Raw genomic sequence first — 16,104 nt, forward strand, 5'->3', positions numbered from 1 at the left:
ACCTGAGCCGAAGGCAGACGCTTAACCATCTGAGCCACCCAGGCGCCCCTGTCCCTGCATATTTTAATGAAATACCTCAAATCCTTTCAGGGAGTAGGTTAGTTGTATATTTTAAAACATTCAGGTGGGAGGACAAGTACAACACTTTAAGAATGTAAGACCTCAAATCTTATATTTTAAGATCAATGTAATATAGTGGTTAAACCTATACTACTTGGTTCAAATCTCAACCCAACTACTTCTGACTTTGGACAAGGTCTTAGCCTCTCTGTGATTCACCTTCTTTATCTCCAAAGTGCAGAAAGCAAAAATACCTGTTTCTAGGGTTATTTTGAGGAATAAATGTATCAATATACACGAAGCCCTTAGAACAGCAGGCACTAAAAATGATTTGCTCTTATTATCTCGCCGGCTAATGGCAGCCTCTATCAGTACGTCGTATGATCAAAATGTCAAATGCTATTATTAGCCTTCTGAACTTTATCCATTCAAATGCAACATATAATTCTTACCTACTGTAGCAGATGCTGATGAGAGCAGAGATTTGCCCCAGGAGCCCCAGCCTGCCCATCCCCCTCCACCGGAAGGCAAATCCACAACCTGTAGAAAAACAGATTAGCAGAAGGTTAGCAATTCAGTATATGCAGGAATGAAAAAACACCCATTGGTTTGAAACAAAAAGGTTTTAAAAAAATCACCAGGAATCATATCTCCCTGGCTTAAAGTTCATAAGGGCCATAAAAGAATACACCAACCCACATTTCAATGTGTACTTTGGAACAAAACTGATTAGTAGTGCTGTTGGCTTCTGCGGGCTCGGCTTGAAGTGAGAGGAAGGGAGTTTGATGTTAACAAAGACCCAAATGTCCCCTTGTCTGGAGGACAGGGACAAGGGCTGTAGGGAGGAAACATTTAATACATTAGGGCACAAAGTGATTTGAAAAAGTTCAAAACTCTGGCAACTTTAACATAGCTAAACAAATGTTCTCTTCCAGGCAGAGGTAACTTTCAAATCTCTGGGGTGATACAAGGGAGCTCTGATGGATGACAGGTGGAGTGTCTAGAAAAGCACCAATAAGCCTGGGGATGGGTAGCAGCAACAGGTAGTCTTTTGAGGTAGACATCTTTCTTTTTTTTTTTTTTAAAGACTTACTTATTTTGAGAGAGAGAGAGAAGGCGGGGAGGAGCAGAGGGATAGAGAGTCTTAAACAGACTCGACGTTGAGTGTGGAGCCTGAGACTGGGCTCGATCTCACAACCCTGAGATCACAACCTGAGCCGAAATCAAGTCGGATGCTCAACCGACTGAGCCACCCAGGTGCCCCGAGGTAGATCCTTTCAATGTGTCTTTCACCGTCCCTGGGCTCTGTGGGTTCAAATTCTTCTGCCTAAGTATTTGGATTGAGATTGAGAGACTCTGGTTCAGCTTGTGTTGGTTGCTTGAATAGAAGATGAAAACTCAGGCAATGTAGGGTGACCATATTCTATCCATCATGCCAACTAAGGATTAAGAGAAATCAGAGTGAGCAGAATGAAGGAGATATACTCAGAGAAGTTGTTGAATTCCTGACATCTTCTCAGCCCCTGGTTCCTGTCCCTCCTCAAGGCCCTATTACATCCTTGGGGTCCATGAGATTCCAGCATAGTCAATGAGTCTGTCTGTTTCTTTTTTAAATGTTTTGTTCACTGATGTATCCCCAGAGCCTAGAAGAGTACATGGCATATAATAAGTGCTTAATACATTTATTTGTTGAATAAATAACTGAAATTCACCTATTTTCTTAAGTAATGTAATAGTTTCTTGCAACCAAGCAGCCCTGACTCAGTTAGTGGAACTACAGCTTTCCCTTATTATCTAGGAATACATTCTAGAAAATGAGGCAAGAATACATTAGGAGTAATACATTAGGTGCTGAAGAATCACAGCTCTTTCCTCAAAAAAAAAAAAAAAAGAAAGAAAGTTCAGTGAAATATTCCTACAGAATTTGTGGCTTCTGTAACTTTTGACCCAAGGCTGGTCCATCAGTCAGCACCCTTCCCTTCTCCCTGCTGCCTTCTACCTTTGCAGATGAGAGTGGTCATGTCAAATAGTTTGGGCCAATGAGATACAAATGGGAAGGCTTTTGCTTTCATGATAAACGACACACTTATGGCTGGCGCCAACTCTTCCCACCATCCTTTTTTTCTGCCCTAAATGTGAATCTGATGCTTGAGACTGAAGCAGCCATTTTTGCGGCCATGATGGAAAGGCCAGGGAATCACAGAGTCACTGGTCCTGGTACTGCTGAGCTACTAAACCAGTGTGAGTAGTTGACTGTCTTCATTCTTTCTGTTAAGTGAGAAAAAAAATAAGTTGCTATTTGGTCAACTACTCTATGTTGGATTTTAGTTCTTTGTACCCAAATGCATTCTTAACTGATTCACCTAGTAAATATGTAACACCATCCATCAGTGTAGAATACTGGCCAAGAGAAAAGGTTATGGAATTAAATTGCTTGGGTTGGACTCCAGGCTCTGCCATTTTGGACAAGTTATTCAAGTCTTTCAAGACATTGTTTACCCTTACAAAATGAGATATGGTAGCATAAGAACCGTAAATATAAGAACCAATAATCTCACAGGGTTATTGTGAATATTAAAAGAAATAATTCATATAAAGCTTTGAGCGTAGTGCCTGGCACATAATAAATACTCTACCAATGTTAACTAGTAATAATGATAATAATAAACAACTATATTTTTAACACTAAGAAGCAAAAAGCTCTGAAAGTTGGCTGACATTTATTTCTGTCTGGAAACAATGAGGAGCTTGTTAACATGAATGGAAATACTCATGATTCATGACTGTCTGCTTTCATTTTTGGTGTCTACATTGATTTACTTCACTTCTGCAATGGAAGCCAGTGGCAATTTTATACCATCATGAAGACAGATGTAAGTTGGGTGATTAATATCATTCTTTCACAGGACAAATCACTACCTATGTGATTAGGGAGAGTTAATACACTTAGGGGTGACAGCTTTTGACTCAAATTCATAATAGTTAATATACTCTGACAGCTGGTAATTGACTAGCAAATGAAAATAAATGTTAAATGAGTCTAGAACTTTTTGCAGTATAAATTACTGCTTCAATTGCTTTATTAATAAAGCTCCTTTGACATTGAGCTGTGACCTTGTGATCAGCTACAAAGAATATTCGTTATCAATGGCAAATACTCAAATGACTAAATGTGCACATTTAATATAAAAACCATATAAACTATGCAACATGAATTCTCATCTTGAGTATTGTCTCCGCTTTAAAAGGCTTTAATGTTACACACTTATGAGTCTATAAAGTAGGCAGCATGGATCTACTCAGATCCTTCATTATCAAATATGGTTATTTTAAAACTTTTTTTCTCATCCTCATCCCATGTGACCCTTTAACAGACAGCTTCACATAAGAATTTGCCAAGAAAACAGAGGCCACCAGATGGGAACTCTTAACTTCCTGTCCCTCCTCATAAGCTCTCAGAAGAATGACCTCATTTCACAAAAGCAAATCAGACTTGGCTTGATCAAGAGGGATATCCAAAACTCAACTGAAGATCATTTAAACATCTGCAACTGTTGTGTGGTCCTAAGAATATGAAGAATGCAGGATTCCATCAAGTTCAAAGCTCTTTAAATAGAAAAGATATGTACATATCTGGTGTCCCATTTAAAGGTCTTTATCATTAAATGGAAAATACATTATTTTAGGCTATCAAATTTACATGTGTCATTAGATAGAAAAATGTACAAATGTTAGAATTCCATTAAATTTGAAGGTCTTTAACATTTAGATGGAAACGAAAGTACCTGTCATAAAAGATCCAAGATCAACCTGGTTGTCCTATGTTCTTGAGGAGATCAAGAATCAGGTACTGTCCACAGCGCACATCTGTGAGACCAAACCCATTTTAAGTTTTGTTACTCATGACATAGCTGCTCTAAAAAGGGGCTCAGTGTGACATTCAGGGAGATGGAAATCACTCTGGATGCCTGCAGTTCTGTCAAAATATTTGCTTGAAAATGGTCTCGGTTATTTCCAAGTAATTTTCTTCCTTGGTGAGTATGTATCATTCCACTCTGGAAATATTTAAAATTAAATATAGAAAGGTTTAAAGCATCAACATCAGGCTATTAATATTTTTATGCATATTTGGTCTTTTCTGCACTATTGTTTAAGAAATTAAAGTGAAACTTAAAAAAAAACAATTTAAAGTTTTGGAACTTTAACTGAATGATTAGACTTTTTTAAAAAAGATTTTATTTTTTTATTTGACAGAGTGAGAGAGAGCACAAGCAGAGGGAGTGGCAGACAGAGGGAGAGGGAGAAGCCAGGCTCCCCCACAGAGCAGGGAGCCTGATGTGGGGCTCAAGCCCAGGATGCCAGGACCCCAGCAGAGGGTCCTGAACCAAAGGCAGAGGCTTAACTGACTGATTAACCGACAGAGGCGCCCCGAATGATTAGACTTCTGATTTTAAGTTGAAATCTTCCTAAGTTTATGCATGGTATTATAACATCTAACAAATCTTTAGGTCCACTCTATAATTTCATTTAATACTTCCTATGCACTCAGCCAGGTTTTGTTTGAGTAGATAAATGAGGTGCTTAAAAAAGAGAACAGAATACATTACATTCATACAGACACAGTTTTAAAGTATTTGAACATACTTAAGTTGGTAAAAAGGACCAAGCATTCATCAAAAGTCCCTTGAAAGTGCCTGTTCAATTTTGCTAGACTTCCAAATAGAGTAAGATTTGTGAGATGAATATAAAGCCTAGGAAGAATCGCATTTTTGAATTTATAACCTTAATACACTGAACACTAATTGTTTAAACCAAATTAAAAGTCCGAGTAGTCCTTTTTATTTTTTAAATTTTTTAAAAAGATTTATTTATTTGAGAGAGAGAGAGAGATGGGGAGGGGCAGAGGGAAAGGGAGAGAGGAAGAGAATCTCCAGCAGACTCCCCACTGAGTGCAGAGCCTGACGTAGGGCTCGATTCCAGGGCCCTGAGATCACAACCTGAGCCGAAATCAAGAGTCAGACACTCAACCAACTGAGCCACCCATGCGCCTCATGAGTAGTCTTTTTTATGCACAAACACACACTGGCCTACACCAAAAACCCATGTAAACACAAATCTAACTTAAGTGCACCTCCACTCACAATTACTTCCTTCCCTTCTAGCATTATGGAAGTGATGTTTTCCTCTTAGTTATAATTATCACCTCCACGTGAACTCCACTGGGTCTGGGTGGGTTGGTCTTCCCTCCTCTCCTGGCTTTTCAACATTTCTCCACCTGCTACTTCCCACATTCAATCATGTATACGATTCCTCCACCTTAAAACCAACAAATGAAAATCACAATGACAAAACGTTTCTTTCAAACCTATCTGGTGTCTGCTCTACATCCTGTTTCTTCACCTCTTTCCAGACGCGCCTACTGTCCGTAACTGCCCCCCCTTCATTCCTCCACCTGCCACAGGACTCTCCCATGGCCACCAGGACTGCATGAAACCATTCTCATCAATGTCACAGTGGCTTCCTTTAGTCATTTTATTTCGTGACCTTTCACTAGCATCTGCAGCTTAACCACGTCTCCATTCTTAAACTACTCTTTTCTCATGGCTTCCATGCCGTATCTTTGGATTCTTACTTTCTTGGACCATCTTTTATTTTGATGATTTCAGTTTACTTTAGAAAGTTTTAAATGTGTGTTATGATATTATGGGGAGTGCTTAATGAAGCTGCAATCCAAGTGCTTCCAGCATTCCAATAAAATATGCATAGTTCAGGGTAGTCAGTTGGCATCCTAATCAGGAAAGCCATCCTCCAGAGGCATATATCATGAGCATTTCTATTATCTGTCACTTTTTTAACACCTGATGCTTTGCTAATTAGCATACTGAATTGCAGAAGTGGGTTTAACTGGTAGACACGGTGAACTATAAACTAGCATTCTGTCTACATGGTGAAATTAAAGGTATTTAAGTGTTACAGATGGCTAAATTTATTTTAGAGCCTCTTTCTATCTTTTTATGAATAGGGCATAAGAAAGGTTTTTGCCCTGTGCTAAATGGGGTTCTATCCAGCTCTGAACTCTCGGCAATTCTAGTTTTTTGATGCCAGCTCTAAAGGAAGAAAACCCTGCCTCTAGAATTCTAGATATTTGTCTTGAGTGAAACTCATTCAGGGTGGCGATGAAAGCACCTAAAAGGACAGAACAATGGGATATTCTCCAGCCTACATTAGAAACAGTTGTCGTGAACTGTTTTTAATTTTCTGGTTAATTAATGTTCAATTTTAAAATGTCAGTGTCGGGCGCCTGGGTGGCTCAGTTGGTTAAGCGACTGCCTTCGGCTCAGGTCATGATCCTGGAGTCCCGGGATCGAGTCCCGCATCGGGCTCCCTGCTCAGCGGGGGGTCTGCTTCTCCCTCTGACCCTCTTCCCTCTCATGCTCTCTGTCTCTCATTCTCTCTCTCTCAAATAAATAAATAAAAAATTTAAAAAACCCTAAAATGTCAGTGTGGTACAATGTAATTTGTGATTTGATTTCCCTTATAGAATGTGATAAGATCATGAAGAAAAGAGGTAACCCTCACCATCTCAACTTCTGGCTACCACAACCTATCAAAAAGAACCTAAGAGCCAAATTGGCTTAGGGACAGGAACCTTCCAGGGCCAAGGCCTTGGCCTCTGTGCTTCTTTATTTACATATAACACTGGGGGCAATCTCACCCACTCCCATTTCTTAAATAACATTCAAGTATTAATGGTTTCCAAATCTCTCTTCTGGGCTCCAGGCTATTATAACCAACTACCCACAAAATATCTTCCCTTGGATATCCCATGGCATGTTCAATACTGAACTCACCATCTTCTCAATCTCACCCGATGCCCCAGCTAGCTCTTTCTGTGTCCTAGTCTTAGTAGTTTCCGAACACTGGTCCATAGACTGACCGCAAGAGTCTCACCTAAGGGGAACTTATTAAAAACACAGAGTCTTAGCTCCCACTGTGGTCTTTTGAATAAGAATCTCAGTGTAGAGCCTAGGATTCTGAATTTTTAACAATCTCCCTAGGTTATTCCACTATACCACCAGATTTAGGAAGTATTGCCTTATATGGCCAAACTGCCCCAGCATCCACCAAAGCCAAACATTGAGTGCCATCACGGAGAGTAGGCTTAAAGGGGGAAATACTCAAAAAGAACAGAAGCAAACTTAACTAATTCATTGAAGAGGCAAAAATCTGCCATCTGTGTGTCTTGGTCTATGTTCGCTCTCCTTCGTCTCCCCTGACAGCAATTTTGTGGCCTTATACATTCTGTTTTTCCTTTTCTAAGGAGAGAACTAACCGGTGGTAGTCTATGTTTTCCTCTGTGAGTACCTTTAGTGATAACATTGGCATTCTTTACTTTCATAATTGACCTTATGTACTGGTGTTAAACAGTAGAGATGACTTTTTTTCCACTCTGGGTAACATTTCTTGGTGTTAAGAACTTAGGGAAATTTGATTTACATCAGATCTTGTAGGGGCTGACAGGCCAGTTTATAAGTTCCCAGAAAAAATCTCTGGAAATAAGTGTCACTCCTGACTAGCACTCCAGACAAACATCTCTAAATTGAGGCTGAGGTTGTCTCTGATTCCTGAAGATTAATTTAAGTGCCCCATCTAAGGCTTCCCCTGTGTCTGTCCTATCTAGTGCTATAGGATATGCCGTCATTACTTGTATACAACACTCCCTTCTCCAACGAGACCGTAGGCATCCTGAAGATAGTTGTGCCACTCAGATTCCTGGGCACAACACGCGGTGTCATGGGGCTGGTAGAGGCCTTCGAGAGTCTAACCTCCAATGTTCAAATGAGTTTGGGGGCCATCTCTCATGGATGTTGTAGAGTAGATCCTGCAGGAAGTCTCAACTCAGTGGCTTCTAGTCTGTACATCATAATGGACGAGAAAAAGAAGGAACACCAAGGACAGAGATCGCTTCTTTGAGTGCATAAACTGTGAGTGGTGTGATCCTTCAAAGCAGAGGTGCCAGCCAGGCAGTTGGCAGAACCACTGGCCTCCTCCTCTTCTCTGGGGCCCTCCTAGTCACAGCCCTACCTGCCAGGTTACAGCCACTGGGCTGACTCAGGCAAAAGCAAAGCTAATAAGGTGGGTTTTGAGGGGACCCAGACCCAAAGAGACTATGCAGATACAAGTCACTTAAAGAAAAAAATATGCACACATCTAAGCACATTGTCACAAAATCTAGTGTGTCCTAGAAGATACTGGTTTAAGCTTTCTCAAAGGCTATTCTGCCAGCTTTTTGTTTTTGTTGTTGCTGTTTTTGTTTTTTTGTTTTGTTTTGTTTTGTTTTGTTTCGTTTTACATCCCTGCAAAACCACTGTTTGCTTTTGTTTAAACATCTCCGTTCACGGGAAACACCCTCCTCTCTGAGGAAGTCCGTCTCTTCTTGGAACGGTTCTACAAGTCAAACCCCTTGAGGAAACTGAGGCACAAGGAACATGACTTTGAATAAAAGAATCACAAGACATTAGTCAGAAGAATACCTAGTGCTATTCATGTACACAAGTCTTCATTTTAGGTCCGAGGGGGGAAGCCAGGCCCCCTGCTTCCCTGTGTAGTCTCCTCCCTTCATTGATCACATGCAGACATTTTCCCACAGAAGCTTGTTTAAAGGGATAATGAGATTCTTTTAGGCTCAGATATACCTGGGATCAAGTAGGCTTTTGAGCTTGTCTGTTTTCCTATTGGACCTGCCATTCCTCAGGGGACCTGTGTTCAAGATCCATACAGTCAACTTACAAATGAACTTTCGATTCAAGGTTTTCTTTAGAATTAATTCTCTTCTAGATCAAGAGAAAAATAGTTGTTTTCATCGTTGCAAAAGGATTTTTCATAAGTATCCAACAAGACAATAAAAAATAGAGCAAATGAACAATGCTTGAAGACAAGGCGCAACATTGACTTCTTGTATAGACTTAAAAGGATAAGTTACCAAGAGAGATAGTAGAACCCCCTTCTCTGGGTAATCCCTAAAAAGAGACTAAATTTGTACCTACTTAGAAGTGTTTAAATATGACCTGGGTGGAAGAGGTATCCTCTTCCCTCAAGGCCCTTCCACCAGCCATATCGGCTTTCTGCCTTCTTAGAACAAACATACTGACGGGCATTCCTCCCACATCTTGGTTTCATCTGAGCTCCTGGTGCAATACTACACACATGCACCCAGAGCCACAGTCCCAACCCTGTGGCCAATATTTGCACTTCCATCCAGATACTTTTGGGATGCTTCATGATGAAGAAATACTCTTTTCCAAGTCCTTGAAAACTATCGGGGTCATGCAGGAAGAGGAGGGCAGTATCTGTCTGCTTAATTGGGCTTTAACCCTGTAGCATCAAGGTTTATAAAGAGCTTTCAAAGGCAGGACTCATTCAGTTTGCTCAAAAAATGAAGAAGGCAGATATGTAGGCACACACTGACTTTTTATTGTGCTATCTTTAAAATTAGCTATCTCGTTTTCATTATTAGAAGTCTGGAATTGGAATGTATAATCTATCCATCAGGAGCCTATATATTTTGAATTAGTAGAGCCTGTGACGTTTCTTTAGGTCATCTCAGGTCACAATGTTGCGGCCAAGATGTGGTTTTCTTACTCTACAAAGATGTTTATTAATAGCAGCACTTACGGTAAGAATTGAGAACCAGTGCTTCCCACAATAGAAAGCGTGCAGGAAAAAGTTTCCAAAGTCAGGTATATGGGTAGATATAGCTATAGGATTTTTATTTATTTATTTTCTTTTTTCTTTGTTTATTTTTAGCTATAGGATTTTTAAATAGATATCCTATTGGCTCTGTTTCTCTGGAGAACCGACTACTACAGCATTAGCATTTTCTAAAGCTTTCCCAGTGGTGGAAATGTTCAGCTAGAGTTGAGAACCTCCGGTCTAGGAGTGCTTAATCCCTTAGGGGGTCCGTGGATGGCTTTGAAGAGTCTGTGAACCCTTGGAACTCACAGACGAAATTGTGTCTGTGTGTTTACCAGATCTCATTCAAACTCTCAGCTGGTCCTCAGATCCTCTCCCCGACATCCCTGCCAAACCACTGTTTGCTTTTGTTTAAACATCTCCGTTCATGGGAAACACTGAGGAAGTCCGTCTCCTCTCGGAATGGTTCTACAAGTCAAACCCCTTGAGGAAACTGAGGCACAAGGAACCTGACTTTGAATAAAAGAATCACAAGACATTAGTCAGAAGAATACCTAGTCCTATTCATGTGCAAAAGTCTTCATTTTATAGAGGGAAAAACTGAGGCACGGAGAAATTAGGTGTCTCGCCCAAATTGAGAGTGGTAATGTTAGTTCCGAGGGGGGAAGCCAGGCCCCCTGGTACCCTGTGTAGTCTCCTCCCTTCATTGATCGCATGCAGTAGAGTCTCTTCACGGAGGTAACCGGTGGTGGGACACGTCAGAGGAGCAGGGCTGGGGCCTGACTGAGGGAAAACCCTGATTCCCCATCTTGTACCATTCCTCTGGAAGGCAGGATTGGCCTGCTTCCTTCTTTCATGCTGAATGCTTCTCCATCCCCACCAGCCCCCATGTGGTTGAAGGTGAAGTTGCCAAGAAAACCCACCTCCACGATCATACTGATGTTGTACAAGGAACCAATTGGGAGACACTGGTCTATCTTATCCCCCAGAAAGTCAGGTGCAGGCACCAAAGGGAACAGGCCATGAGCATGCTCTGCCTCTGGTCCTCTGGAAGGTGGTGTGTGATGATAAAACAGTGATCTGAAGGTTTAAGATCCATCCCCACAGTGGATTTGTAACTATGTGTTAAAAGTTAAGTGATATTAAAAAAAAACACTGACTTGTTTAGGGTAGAATCAGGCTCATTAATAACTTGGACTCATGATGTTCAATATTTCAATATCTTCTCTTTATTACCAAGTAGCTTAATATCTCACTAGGCTGCTTACTATCTCTGAGCCGGATTGCCTCATCTACAGATTAAGGTTAATAATATCCAGCCTAGAACCTCAACGAACCATTGGATGAAGCAAATTACATAACCTATAAAGGGGCTAGCGGGGTGCCTGGCATACAGGATGTAGCCAGTCTTGGTGGCTGTTACTATTATTGCCACAATTATCAAAATGCAAATATTATAATGACCAATTATTCGCATATATGCCTTTTCTCACCACACAACCCCCTTTTTGAAGACAGAGGTGATGTCACAGTATATTCCGAATCCCCCCGATCGCCGTAAGCATCGAAAATACCCCGATCTGTGCCCATGACAGGTATCAGTAAGAACTTAGGTTGAACTGAGTCGAATGAACCACACCTACCGGATTAGTCTGTTCTTTCAGGGGTATTTCAGATCCAAGTTCTGCCTCGAGGCTGACGGAGTCGATGCATTCAGCAAGTGCATCCTCAGTCACTTCTCCATTGAGGTGGGGCTCCGTGGCGCTGGTGTGTTGGCGCTGCTCAAGATGCCCAGTGTCAGTAGTCTCTGCACCCTGGACGGTGGCATTTTCATGCCCATCTCCTCTGGCGTCAGCTGCTGTTGGCTCATTTGAAATCATAGCTGAATCACAGCGCGCTTCTGTGTCTTTGGGTGAAAACTCACTCTCGGGCATCTTGGCAATTTCTGCTTTGTCTCTAATGGCTGAGGTGTCACCAGCATCGTCAGACATTTTAATATCTGTCAACATGATTACAAACACTTTCTGCTTTAATCTGAATTGTTAAACCTTAATCCAAAACCCCCAAAATCAAATCTGGTAGGGGGAAGACTTTCTTCTACCAATAAGAAACTTTATGTAACTTTGGGGTAGGCTGAAATATGGCCCCCAAATATATCCATATCCTAATCCTTGGAATCTGTGAGCGTTACCCTTATACAGCAAAACGGATTGCACATATGGTTGAATTAAGGATCTTGGGATGGGGAAATTATCCTGGGTTATCTGGGTGGGTCCTAAATGAAATCATAAGTGTCCTTAGGGAAAGGCAGAAGGAGATTTGACTACAGAGAGGAGAAGGTGATGAGAGGACAGGAGCAGAGCTTGGGTGATGAAGATCAAAGAGGGGCCACAAGCCAGGGATTACGGGTGGCCACTAGAAGCTGCAAAAGTCAAGGAAACCATTCTCCCCTCAGAGGTGCCGGAAGGAACCAGACCTACCAATACCTTGACTTTAGCTCAGTGAAACTGGTTTTGGACGTCTGACCCCCAGAACTGTAAGAGAATAAATTTGTGTTGTTATAAGCCACTAAGTTTGTTGTAATTTGTTATAGCAGCATAGAAAACTAATACAACCCTATCTCTAAACTTTCATGGATCTCTTACGTGGTATATGGGGATATGTATATGGGAACTAAGAGTATTATCTCTATCTGTGAAATTATTTAATATCACTTTATTAATTATAATTGTAGCAATAATGAGAATAAGCATAGAAAATACCTGAGAGCTTATCGAAAACTACTTGACATTCAGCTTTGCAACAACATCAGGGAGTCACATTGAGAAAGAGACATACATACACATAAGTGTGCTTTATTGGACACCAGCTGGTGAAGGCCTGGGCTCTGCTGGGCAACAGTTTACACAGGGAAACACAGGAGGAGTTGGAAGGGAAAGAAGTGCAGTATTAAGTCAAATGAGGCATGTCACCATTACGAAATTACCTACAAAGACGAAAACTCTCTACGAAGCTTGCAAGTTATTGTATCATATAGGACAGCACCATTCAAGAGAAGTTTTTGCAATGATGAAAATGTTCTATGTCCACACTCTCCGATGTTGTAGTTAACAGCCACATGTACCTATTGAGCATATGAAGTGTGGCTAGTGCAACTGAGCAACTACATTTTTTTTTTTAAAGATTTATTTATTTGAGAGGGGTGGGGTAAAGGCAGAGAGAGAGGGAGAGAATCTCAAACAGACTCCCTGCTGAGAGTGGAGCCCAATGTGGGACTTGATACCCTGACCCTGAGATCATGACCTGAGCCAAAATCAAGAGTCGGATGCTTAACTGACTGAGCCACCAGGTCCACCCCCCCACACCCTTTTTTTTAAGTAGATTACACACCCAGCATGGAGCCCAATGCGGGGCTTGAACTCATGACCTTGAGACAAAGACCTGAGCTGAAATCAAGGGTCAGATGCTTAACCAACTGAGCCACCCAGGCCCCCAGCAACTACATTTTAAATTTTATTTAATTTTAAATGATTTATGTTTACATTTTACATAGGCATACATTGCTAGTGGCTACCTTACTGGATAGCACAGATCTACAAGGCTAGTTCGAGATGATAATTTTCTTAAGCTAACATGAAAACACAGTGTTCTCACTACACCAGAAGCCAAGTCTCAGTCAAATCAGTGGGTATTTTTGTTGACCTCAGTGTTTACCAATTGGTCAAACCCCAAGTTGCTGCTAAAGCCACGGTATGTAAGAAGCCACTTAACATACTGGTTACATGGAGTACAGGCTTAGAATCACATGCACATGTAACTCTGGTCCCTCACACAGCTGTCCCTAAGGTTGTTTGGCTATTGTCCTTGCTCGTGCTACACTGTCTCCCTTGGTGAATCACATTCCTTTCTCAGGGTTTCACACACCACTCTCAATGTTGTGAGTTTCAAATATCTACCTCATTCCATTGAGATGGAATGTGAATTAGTGGTTTCCAGGAACTGAAGGGAAGGGGAATGAGGAGGGACTGCTAATGGGTATGGATTTCTTTGGTATGTGATGAAAATGTTCTAAAATTAGATAGCAGCAATGCTGTACAACTAAGTGAATATTCTGAAGACCACTGAACTGTACACTTTCAAAGAGTGAATTCTGTCGTATGCGAATTATATCTCAATATATTAAGAGTAGATATGATACATATAATCTACAGGGTTACATGTTAATAATGCTGTCATTAAAAAAAATTCTATTTCTGGATAAGTAATTCCAATGGCCAGCTGGACATCTCTTCCCATCCAAATGGAAACCTGTTTTCTTACTGTTAATACTCATTCTTCCTCTTGACTTTTGTGTTTCCTTTAATGGTGCCTAGATTTCCCCAATAACCCAGGCTTAAAACCTCAGGGCTGTCATTAACTAAACCTTCACTCTCTCAAGAATATATAACATCGATAGTTATCATTTATTGAGTGCCTATTAAGTGCAGACTCCTTACATGCATTGTCTCTTGTGAGTTAGATATTATGATCTCCATTTTACAGATGAGACAACTAAGGCTCAGAAGTCACACTTTCAGTAAGTGGCAGATTTGAGATTTGAACCCACATCTAACTTTGAAATGGAACCATATCAGAAATGTATCTGCAGCCTCTTCTCTCACATTCACTCAGTGCCCAAATCCTAGAGGCTCTTGATTCAGAATTCATGTCTTGTCTTTTACCTTTCACCTCATGGCCACCCAGCTAGCTCAGGTTCTCATTATGGTTCACATTGATGGTTTCAACATTGGGTTCAGCCCTCCCCTGTTGCTCTTCCTTTCACTTCCCCATCCCTCCCCATCCTGTTCCTACATCCTCAGGGCCTTCCCACTTACTACTGAGATGAGGCCATCTCACCTTTGTTAGGGTTACTTGAGCATTTTGCTATTCCAGCACATTGTAAATACTATGAAGACAAGGGTCTTCCTTGTCTTGTTTTCACATTTTATGTAGCACTTAACGTGGTTTCTTGAATATAGTGGGAAGCTCAATGAATATGTGTGTTGTTATATTACTATTTTTGGAGACTTAAAATTAAAATGTAATTTGGATTAGTGTTTTTGTATTTCTTGGGTAAATACCCAGTAGTATGATTACTGGATTGTAGGTGTACCTCTATGTTTATAGCAGCATTATTTACAATAGCCCAACGATGGAAGCAGCCCAAGTGTCCCTCAGTAGATGAATGGAAAAAGATGTGAGATATATATATATATATATATATATATATATATAAATTCAGCCAGAAAAAAGAATGAAATCTTGTCATTTGCAATGACATGGATGGAGCTAGAGTACAATGCTAAGCGAAATGAATCAGTCAGATAAAGACAATACCATATGATTTCACTCACATGTAGAATTTAGGAAACAAAACAAAGAAAAAAAAAAAGAGAGAGACAAACGAAGAAATAGACTCTTGACTACAGAGAACAAACTGATGGACACCAAAGGGGAGGTGGGTGGGAAGATGGGGGAAACAGGTGATGGGAATTAAGGAGTGCACTTGTGATGATCACCAGGTGATGTATGGAATTGCTGAATCACTATATTGTACACCTGAAACTAATATAACACTGTATGTTAACTATATTGGAGTTAAAATTTTTAAAAATGTAATTTGAAATGAAAGCAAGCAGAAAATTCCTTTACCCCATTTACTACTCAAGAGCTACCTTAGAGCAAATGGTTCCAAATGATCCATATTGTCTTCCCTTTTTCCTTCACCTCCCAATGAACTAAGTTAGAATGTTTCCTTTCAAACAAAAAATCCTGAATTCAGTAATAACACTCCTGTAAACAAGTCTATGGGTGGGAAAGGCAAAAAAATGCATACGTCCCTTTAGCTGGCATATAAAGTTGAGGAGAGTGAAGGTGGGAGGATGGTCAATGCCTAGTTGAAATGATAAAGAAGAAAACAAGGCCACTGTACAGGAAAGGTAGTTGCCGTGGCTTATGGGAGGAAGGCAGAATTTGAGCGAGGGTACTTGAGAAGCTGCTGTCCTTTTGGAAGCTTATAAAATCTTCTTGAAAATCCCTGAGGCAGGACTGGGCTATTGGCAAACTGCAGCATGCTGGCCAGACCTTGCCCTCCGCCTGTTACGGGAAGTAAGATTTTACTGGGACACAGACATATTCATTTGTTGCTGTACTGTCTACAGCTTCTCTAGTCCTGCAGCAGCTTTGTTGAGTAGCTGAAAAGAACTTATGGCCAGGACGCCTGGGTGGCTCAGTCGGCTAAGCGTCTGCCTTTGGCTCAGGTCAGCAACCCCAGGTTCTGGGGTAGAGCCCCACATCAGGCTCCTTGCTCAG

At 40.9% G+C, this 16,104-nt stretch overlaps 1 protein-coding gene across 6 annotated transcripts in view; it reads right to left on the minus strand.

Moving 5' to 3' along the window:
* The window catches only part of FAM114A1 (family with sequence similarity 114 member A1), a 67,416-nt gene that overhangs the window by 46,455 nt on the left and 4,857 nt on the right, over positions 1-16,104 (minus strand). For 4 of the 6 annotated variants that reach the window (XM_081812480.1, XM_081812479.1, XM_081812478.1 and 1 more), the window contains exons 2-3: positions 11,397-11,752; positions 513-600 (exon numbers count right to left, since the gene is read on the minus strand). In XM_081812480.1, the coding sequence (XP_081668606.1) occupies positions 513-600; positions 11,397-11,744 (436 nt within the window). In that variant the 5' untranslated portion in view covers positions 11,745-11,752. Of the gene's footprint in view, positions 1-512; positions 601-11,396; positions 11,753-12,233; positions 12,288-16,104 lie in introns of those variants that run through there. The other 2 variants (XM_081812476.1, XM_081812477.1) reach the window with 2 other exon arrangements.

Source organism: Leptonychotes weddellii, chromosome 2, assembly GCF_054177405.1.
Source record: "Leptonychotes weddellii isolate Sample4059 chromosome 2, ASM5417740v2, whole genome shotgun sequence".
Taxonomy (NCBI): Eukaryota; Metazoa; Chordata; class Mammalia; order Carnivora; family Phocidae; genus Leptonychotes; species Leptonychotes weddellii.